Source organism: Mastomys coucha, unplaced genomic scaffold (genome assembly GCF_008632895.1).
Source record: "Mastomys coucha isolate ucsf_1 unplaced genomic scaffold, UCSF_Mcou_1 pScaffold22, whole genome shotgun sequence".
Lineage (NCBI taxonomy): Eukaryota > Metazoa > Chordata > Mammalia > Rodentia > Muridae > Mastomys > Mastomys coucha.
Window position 1 is genome coordinate 116,624,057 of NW_022196905.1, and position 9,121 is coordinate 116,633,177.

General features: G+C 45.3%; 1 protein-coding gene across 1 annotated transcript in view; it reads right to left on the bottom strand.

Annotated features, from left to right (window-relative positions):
• Kdm2b (lysine demethylase 2B) overlaps positions 1-9,121 on the bottom strand; it is a gene marked incomplete at its 3' end in the record, with an annotated part of 122,945 nt that overhangs the window by 15,681 nt on the left and 98,143 nt on the right. Inside the window, exon 13 of the mRNA XM_031391148.1 lies at positions 2,013-2,237. Coding sequence (XP_031247008.1) covers positions 2,013-2,237 — 225 coding nt within the window. The remainder of the gene's footprint in view (positions 1-2,012; positions 2,238-9,121) is intronic.

The following is a 9,121-nucleotide window of genomic DNA, read 5'->3' on the forward strand; positions in this document are numbered from 1 at the left end:
TAGGTCTCTTTCTGCAGTCCTGGCTAGCCTGGACTATCTGTAGACCAGATTGGCCTTGAACTCAGAGATCTGTCTGCTTCCTGAGCACTGAGATTAATTAAAGGCACAATGCCAGTTCAATTCCCAGCACCCATGTACCTGGTACCTTACAACTGTCTGTAACTGTAGTCGGGCACCTGATACCCTTTTCTGACTTCTGTGGGTATTAGGCATGCATGCACATGTGTGCATGCGGACACACACACACACACACATACACGCACGCACGCACGCACGCACGCACGCACGCACGCGCGCGCGCAAAACACTCATAGAATGCATGCACATGGTGTATATACATGCTGGCAAAAGTCATAAACATAAAACAAAGTAAACAAATCTAAACAAAAAACCTTGCATTTGATTTTGGGGAATAATATACAGAATATATAAAGAATTTCTACAACTTAATCAAAACAAAAGACTAAAAAAATCCAATTTAAAGATGGGCAAGGACTTGAAAGAAAAACATACAAATGGCTAACAACAAATACATGAACAAGTATCAATCATTATTAGGGCAATACAAATTAAAAACCAGTGTGACACTACCCAATACACATTAGGGTAGTATGCTAAAAACAAAGAACCGACAACTCAAGGAAATGATGTGGCCCAGATGTGGAGAAATGGAATCTCAGCACTTCTCGTGTAATGTGAAATGGTAACCAGTATGCAAATTCCTCAAAAACTAAAATAAAACTAGAATTATGATCCAACAGTTCCATTGCTGCCCACAGAGGCCAGATCTCAAAAAGGCATTTATGCCCACCGCAGCATTACTCAAAAAAGCCAAGAGCAGAAACAATTCAAATATCCACATAAATCTAATATTACCCAAGATTAACAAATTATCCAGGTGAGAGGCTGAGGCAAGAGGACTTGCTTGTGTTTGATGCCAGTAGGGCTACAAAGCAACAACACCATGGCACAACAAACAAGCATACAAAAATTTTAAATTTAAACAATTCTGTCAGGTAGAACAATTGTTATCTTTGAGCATATTATCCTAAGTAAAATAAACAACTCATAAAATGACAAACACTGTCTAATTTCTCATAAACATGCTCTCTGCAGTGGTTAAACTCTCAGAAACTGAAAACGCTATAGTGACTTCTAAGAACTGGGAAAATGGCTTGAGTTCTGCTTGGTTTAGAAGATGACAATGCCCGAGACCAGCCACCGACTGTGCACAGAATTAACACTGTGTGCTACATGCTTAAAAATAGTTAAGGTGGCAAATTTTATGGCATGTATTTTTGACCACAAGTAACAAGAAGGTTGTGTGAGTACAGAGAGGAGGAGGAGATGCCCAAGGCGTAGGTGCTGGGGGGGGGGGCGGGCAGAGCATTTATGGAGAAGGAGCTCACTCACCAATACCATGCTGGACTCAGGGACCAGCTCACCAGGGTGGAGGAATCTGGTTACTCCAGCTAAGCCAGGTTTGCAAGGAGTCAGGAAGAAGACCACTGGGCCTTCAAGGTGCAGTGTCTCAGGGAGGGCAAGGTCTAGGCGTGTGGAGGAGGGAACTAAAATTGACCTCCAGGACTGTCTCAAACTGCCAAAGAAGCATGGAGAGTCTGGAGCGGCTGGCCAAGTTTTCCATGGGCCCAGCTCCTCCATGCCATATATCACCTCTCCGTATCTAGGGCAAAACTAACTGTCCACCCAAACTTGTGACCATGAAGACGAAGGGCCCAGGACCCTGGACCACAACGATGGTAACAGGGTCACTGTCAAGACAGGCTGCCCTGACCTCTCTAATAAAGGGGACTTCAAAGTACTCAGCTATTTCAGGAAGCGAAGACTTATAGACCACCAGAGAGCACACAGGAGTCTGACGGCATGGCAAGGGTGACTGGAAAGAGAGCCACCTAAAACACCCCTCGTCCCACAGAGCAGGAGGGCAGGGCAGACTAGCAGGGCCGCCGGGAGCTCTGCAGAAGCCCTGCCTGTGCCTTCTGTGCACTCACCGCGATGCACTGCCGCATGATGCAGCTCTGCTTCATGCGCCCAGGACCTCCAAACTTCTTCATGTCCTTGCAAAAGTGGCACTCTCCACACTCCGTCCGCAGGCAGGCCTCGCACTTGCGGCATCGCGTCCGGCGCCTGCGAGCTCCTGCTGTTGTTCGGTTGGCAGCCAACTTCACCGCTGAGGCCGGGCCCAACTTGCCCTTAGGCCGACCCACCACCCGGTTCTGGTCAAGAACAGATGGAACAAGTGAGATGGGAGGATTCAGGGGCAGTCGAGCACCTAGGAGAAGCTGTCAGGTTGAGCTGTACTCCTAAGCAAGAGATGCTGAAGTTGGCAACGGTGATACCTCAGAAAGGGTCTCATATCGAGATGGGATTCAGGACAACTAGGCAAAAGGAAGGCAAGTCAGGTAAGCTCAAATTACATGACAGGTAACCTTCTGAAGGGGGGATACTCGGATACAGGCCGATGTGGGAGCATGTATGAAGACAGAGAAAAGTGCCATATTGACTGCCATCCTTCTAGAAGCCAAGAAATACCAAGGACTATAGACCACCATCAGAAGCCAGAAGCAAGAAAGAATCCTCAACTTGAACCTTTAGAGCAAGGGTGACTTTGGGACTTCTAAAACTGTGATTAAAGCCTGTAGTTTTAAGCCCTCTACTACTACAGCTTTAGGTAACTTTACCATAGGAAGCAATCTGGCCGTACTGGCAGCCGCCCTGGCTACACACAGACATTTTGGGCCCTGATGGCTGTTCTGATCTCCTCCTACCCACAGTTAATCTATACTTCCTGTGAAAAGGGGCAGCAGGGCACAGGCTGCCTCTAATACCTGTGCCAAAATACCAGCTCTCTCTTCTCTGAACTTCGCTGAGAAACACATTGCATGGGACCAGTTCACACATTTTGAGGGATGTTCAGGGGTCTAGCACTCATAAGAGTATGTATCAAACTGGAGGTTCCTCTGAGACAAGACACAGAAGAACTGACATCATAGGTTAACTCAAGCAACACTGCATGGCCATGAGATGTTGCAACCCAGATAACTCCAGGAGAACTGGGCAGGACCCTGGACCCTGAACAAGGAAGGCCCTCTGACTTCAAAGAAAACAGACTAGATAAAAATAAAGCAGTGCTCAACAGTGAAACAAGAAGCTGTAGTTCTTGCTTCTAGTCCCCAGGCCCAGACCCTCTGCTAAACCCAAGATGCATGGTGGACCTGCCAAGCTACTGAGGGTCACTGTCGACCAAGGTTCTGAGACAGGATGAACAAGCATGGCAGGTAGTACTGTATAAGCATTGGTTCTCAACCTGTGGGTAGCGACCCCTTTGGGGATAACAATCCTTTCACAGGGGCCACTTAAGACAATTGGACAACATAGATATTTGCATTAAGATTCATAACAGTAGCAAAATTACAGTTATGAAGTATTAACAAAAATCATGTTCTGGTTGGGGTCACCACAGCATGAGGAACTGTATGAACGTGTCACAGCATTAGGAAGGCTGAGAAGCACTGCTCTCCAGCATCCTTTTGGAGGGTGAGTTTACTGGGACAATCCCTCTGCTAGGAAGGGCACTGCTCATGTTCAAATCTACTAGCTAACTATCACCTAATGGTTAAAGTCACTTTTAAGGCAACAACTATCTTCAGTGAACATGTGTAGTTTGTCATCCTTGGGTCTGCATGGAGAATCCTATGTCACAGGACTGAAGAGCTGTTGTTGTACACCCCCCCTTCCCATCATAGAAACCTCCCATGACCTCAGGGGCTTCCTAGGACACCCATTAGGATACACATTAGGAAGAAAACAAATCTACTTTTCTCCATGAATCACATCAGTTACTACCTCCTCTCCAACTTTCCCAGTAGCTTGAGACAATCAAGGAAGTTGCCAGGCCTCTTTAGGCCCAAGCGCTAAGATAAAAGGTCTATAATATCTTCACTCTATCTGTTCTGAACCTAATTATGCACTATCATCTCCCCTGTGATGGGAGGAACAAGGATGAGTGGGGCCCACTCTAGAGGGTTACCCCCCCCAACTAAGTCACTCTTTCTTCAAGTGGCAGAGGGTCCCACAGACTGCTCATTGTCCTTACAGTGAGAGTGTGGGCTTCCCTTAAACACACACAAGACTAGTTCTACAATGCTCACATCACTAGTGGGACACACCACCCTTCATTCACACTATATACGTCAGGTCAAGTTATATGTCTGCTATCAAGAAAGTATATCACAACTAGTGTCCAGAGCTCTGTGACAAGGATGACAAGTAATTGTAACGGTAGGTGTTTTCTTAACAGAATTCATGAAGACCGTGGCCATCATTTTACATATGATGCAATCTAGTTTTCTAGTGATAACTCCATGACAGTTGCCTTATTGTTCCCATTTTACAGATGAATATTTAAAGCTAAAGGTCAAGTGGCTCACCCAAGACTGCAAAGCCTACAGGGATGTGGCACCAGCCTCACAAAATCCACCACAACTGCCATGAGCACTCATTGAAGGTGCAGCAGGAGATATACAGGACACAGGCCCCTAGAATCGTAGAACCCGGAAGGTGCCTTCTTCTCTGCACTGTGCCTTTTGCTCTTTCTGCCATGGGACCAGAGTCCTCACAGATCACTCATCAAACTCTTAAAAAAGTGGCAGTGACGTGAATACCTCGGGTTAGGTACAGAGGAGACCACAGCACCCGTCTGTAAGGGACAACCAAGAAAGAGGGCGTGTCCTGGGACCGTGGCGCAGGAAATACCACAGACTGGCCTCTTTGGTGAAAAAACTAAGGAAATTCAATCCAAAGTTATTTTGGCTATCAGAGGCCAGCAAGACCAGAGGGGCCTACCTTCCCTTGCTTTCCAAAGCAGACTTGCTTGCATCCAAAAGCACATTCCTACCTCTAGAAAGTGAATCCAGGTAGACCTAACTACCACAGACAGCCTGGGAAATGGCAGAGTAAATGACAGATAACACCTTCAGAGAAGCTATTTCCCAGGACCCTGATCCCTGCCCTCTCTGCAAATCCAGCTAGAGACAGGCTTTGGCTATGCTTACCAGCTGGCCTGATAGGAGGAAACCAACCAACACACTCACGATCCTAATAAACACTACAGAAAAAAGTCTCCAAGAGGAAGAAAAACAATGGAAGTCAACTTAAAACTCCAACTAGAGCTGGGCATGGTGGCACAAGTCTTTTGCCTCAGTACTTGGTGAGTTTGAGGCCAGCCTGGCAGTCTCAGGATAGCAAGGGCTGCATAGAGAGACCTTGTCTTAAAGAACAAAAAAACAAAACTAGGACTCTGAAGAACCAACCAGAAAGTCTCATAGCAGCAGAATCTAGACATGTATAAAGAGAAACCAGGAAGGTAAACTAGCAAAAGCCACTACCTATCCATGAAGCTTGTGTGTGCTACCCAAAGCCTCAAACACCGATTCTGAACTCCACTTCTATCTCTTATTCTACTACATGGAACAACAGCATCAAGCAAGCCAATTTCAAGGACATTTACTGATTTTTTTTTTTTAATCCAAGGTTAGCACTGAATTTAGCATGTAGCAAGGGTGTCCTTAAACTCTGGGTCCCCATGCTTTTACTTACCGGTTGCATTCACTACCCTCTCTGGTTTACGTAGCTCTGGGACTGAGGCGGGGCTTTGTGCATGCTAGGTGAGCAGTCTATAAACTGAGAGGCGGAGGCCCACTAGTTGATCTAATCAGTGCAAGCAAGAGCTATATCCCTGGTTCACTTAAAAACGGCTATTAAAACCTGAAGCACACATACTTCTTTCCCCAGGACCAATTCAAAAGCTCCTTCCTTAAAAGGAAATGTCTCACTATGCAGCCCTGGCTAGCCTCAAACTCAAGAGATCTGCCTGCCTCTGCTTCCTGAGTATTGGGATTCAAAGTATTCCACCACGCCCATCAAAGAGGAGGTTCACTTTTATTCTCTCAATATTTAATGAGTATCTCCATCTTCCAGAGTTCATGGGTAAGTTCTCAGGAGGCCCACGTCTATGTGACATGAGCTCAGGAGCAAGCTGAGGTATGTGCATACCATGCGTGAGACTTTTGAGTTTGATCCTCAGAACCAATGAGGATGTAAAGGAAAAGTTGGGAGAGCTTCCTGGCTGCAAATCTCACTACAGAAGGCAGTGATGAGGTGTGCAGCTGGGAAGGAGCTGAGAGTCCAGAAATAAGCCCGCTTCTTCTTGACCAAATGGTTTCCAACAGGGGTAGGTACCAAAAATTTTCATTTTGAGAAAAAAATTTTTCCAACAGTGCTGAGAAAAGTGGAAATCTCCATGCAAAAGAATGAACACAGGACTCCACTTCATACTACATACAAAAGACAATCCCAAAATGGACCTGAACTCTAAACATAAAGCTAAAGGAATGCAGAGGCGATAGGAAATAGTTTCTTGGACATGACAACCAAAGCAAAAATATTGAAGGGAAAACATAAAATTAGACTTCCTAAAAATTAAAGCTTTAGGAGGGCTGGAGAGATGGCTCAGTGGTTAAGAGCACTGGCTGCTCTTCCTGAGGACCTAGGTTCAATTCCCAGTCCCCACATGGCAGCTCACAACGGTCTAGTTCCAGTTCCAGAGGAAATAAGTCATTTAAAAATTTTTTTTTAAAGCTTTTGTGTTTCAAAAGACACCAGTAGAAAATATTTGCATACATCTACACAGTAAAGGACTAGGATCTAGAATAAGTGGCAGTCAGGGTGCACACCTTTAATCCCAGCAGCACTTGGGAGGCAAAGAAAGGCAGATCTCTGAGTTCCGAGGCCAGCCTGGTCTACAGAGTGAGTTCCAGGACAGCCAGGGTTACACAGAGAAACCCTGTCTCAAAAAACAAAACAAAACAAAAACAAACAAAAAAACCCAAAAAACAAAAACAAAACAAAAAAAAAAGAGCTCTACAGAATAAGTAATTCTTGGCTGGGAGATGGCTCCTCTCCTGGTTAACAGAATAAGTAATTCTTAACATTTCAAGGATAAAAATACAAAAATGTCAACTTTAAAATTGGACAAAAGGGGGCTCTGTGGTTAAGAGCACTGGCTGCTCTTCCAGGTTTCAGGCTCAGTTCTCTGTACCCACAAGTGACTCAACAACCACCTGTAACCCCAGTTCCAGAAGATCTGGTGCCCTCTTCTGGCCTCTGTGGGCACTGCATGCACATAATGACATGTGCATGCAAAACACACGTAAAATAAAAATAAATCTTTTTTTAAACGGACAAAGGATTTTAAGAGCTATTTCTTTTATATATAATACACAAATGGCCAACAAACAAGGACAAGACGCTCAACATCACTAGCACTGAGTATCTGCAATGTGCACTGGGATTCATTCATTAACCCCCTCATTCACATATTCACCCACTCATCCACCCACCCAAGTGTTTTCTGGCTGAATTATGAACCAGATTCAATGCTAAATTCTAGGACTACTGAGATGAGTAAGCTGTGTGGCCTACTCGTAAAAACGTTACAGTCTGGAAGGAGAAATACAGAAACCATGTAAATGCAGCATGATGATACTGCGGGCTAACTATGAAGTGCTAGTAGTTTTTAAAATATTTGTACCAGTAGTTTATGAGGTAGGAATTATCACCTCCATTACAAATGAAGGAACTGTGGACAGCGCAGTTCAGTAGGCTGCCCAGCGTCACGCTGCTGATAAATAAGAGAACTAAGCTCTGAGCCTAGTCAGTAGCTCTAAAGTCTGGGCTCTGGTATGCAAACCCAGAAAAGATGCCTCATCTTCTGGGAAAGGCAGGTTGGAAAAGGGCAATGCAGACCACAGTAGCTGCTGATTACATGGGTAAAGGAGGGAGAACAAGGCTATATAAGACAGCAGTGAGGGTGGGGCTAGGGGGTGAACAGCTTATGCAGAAAGAAGAGTAAAATAGAGATGTGAAAGTGCATGACACATTTGAGAACTACAAACAGCTCAGCAAAGCTTCTGGAAAAAGTGTTCTGAGGTAGCAGGAACCTAATGTGCAGGGCCTCCTAGGCCACGCTAAGGAAACATACCCTGTATGTGCAGGACTTCACACACAGGGACAGCAGGACTGTGCTCTGGCAACAGTGTGGGTAATGGAGATTTCATGGGCAGTGAGCAAGACAAAATACAAGCAGAGATCAGCTGAAGATTATGAGGGTATGAACAAAAGCAGCAGACACAATGACAGCAGGGGACAATTCAGAAACCTGGTAAAGGGTAGAATATGAGGGTACAGGCAGAGAAAGGACACCTAGGAGGTAGAGGAAACAGAGGTTCAGGGAATCTGCAGAGCCTAAGGGAGCAAACCAAAAGCAAAGATCCACATCCCGGAATTATCACATACGTGCTAAAGCTGTACCGACCAGGGATGGGAGGGTGGGACAGCCAGGAGGAAAAGCCTAATAGTAACCCTAAAACTGAAAACAATACATAGAACCTAGGGAGACTGATCCTTTCAGAAATACTAGGGCTGCAGGAAAAGCAGCAGAAAGTTGCTCTCAGTAAGGGTCAGGGAAGCCTTAAGGAATGGGGGCAGGGTGTGGTAGCCCACACCTCTAATCCCAGCACTAGGAGGTAGAGGCAGGACAGCCAGGGCTATTAGACAGAGAAACTGTCTCAAACATGAAACAAAACAAACAAAAATGGAAAGGAGCAGTTGAGTTTTACTGGTTGGTTGTGTGGCGTTCGGTTTAATCCCAGTGTTCAGGAAACAGAGGCAGGCAGATCTCTGTCAGTTCCAGAACAGTCAGGACTACACAGAATAAACCTATTCTTAAAAGAAAAAGAAAGTTTCTACAGTCAACAGTAGCCAAGTTGAGGAAAAACAAGAAAACGTAACTACATGTTTCTACAATTAAGACAGTTTTACCTGAGTTCGAGGCCAGCCTGGTCTACAGAGTGAGTTCCAGGACAGCCAGGGCTACACAGAGAAACCCTGTCTCGAAAAACCAAAAAGACAGTTTTACAGGTTTGGTGGGGCTCATAGTTACTTGGGAAGCTTAGGTAGGAAGACCAAAAGTTCAAGGCATGTCTGGCCTACACACTGAGTTGAAGGACAATCTGGGAAACTTTGTAAGGCTCTGCCTCAA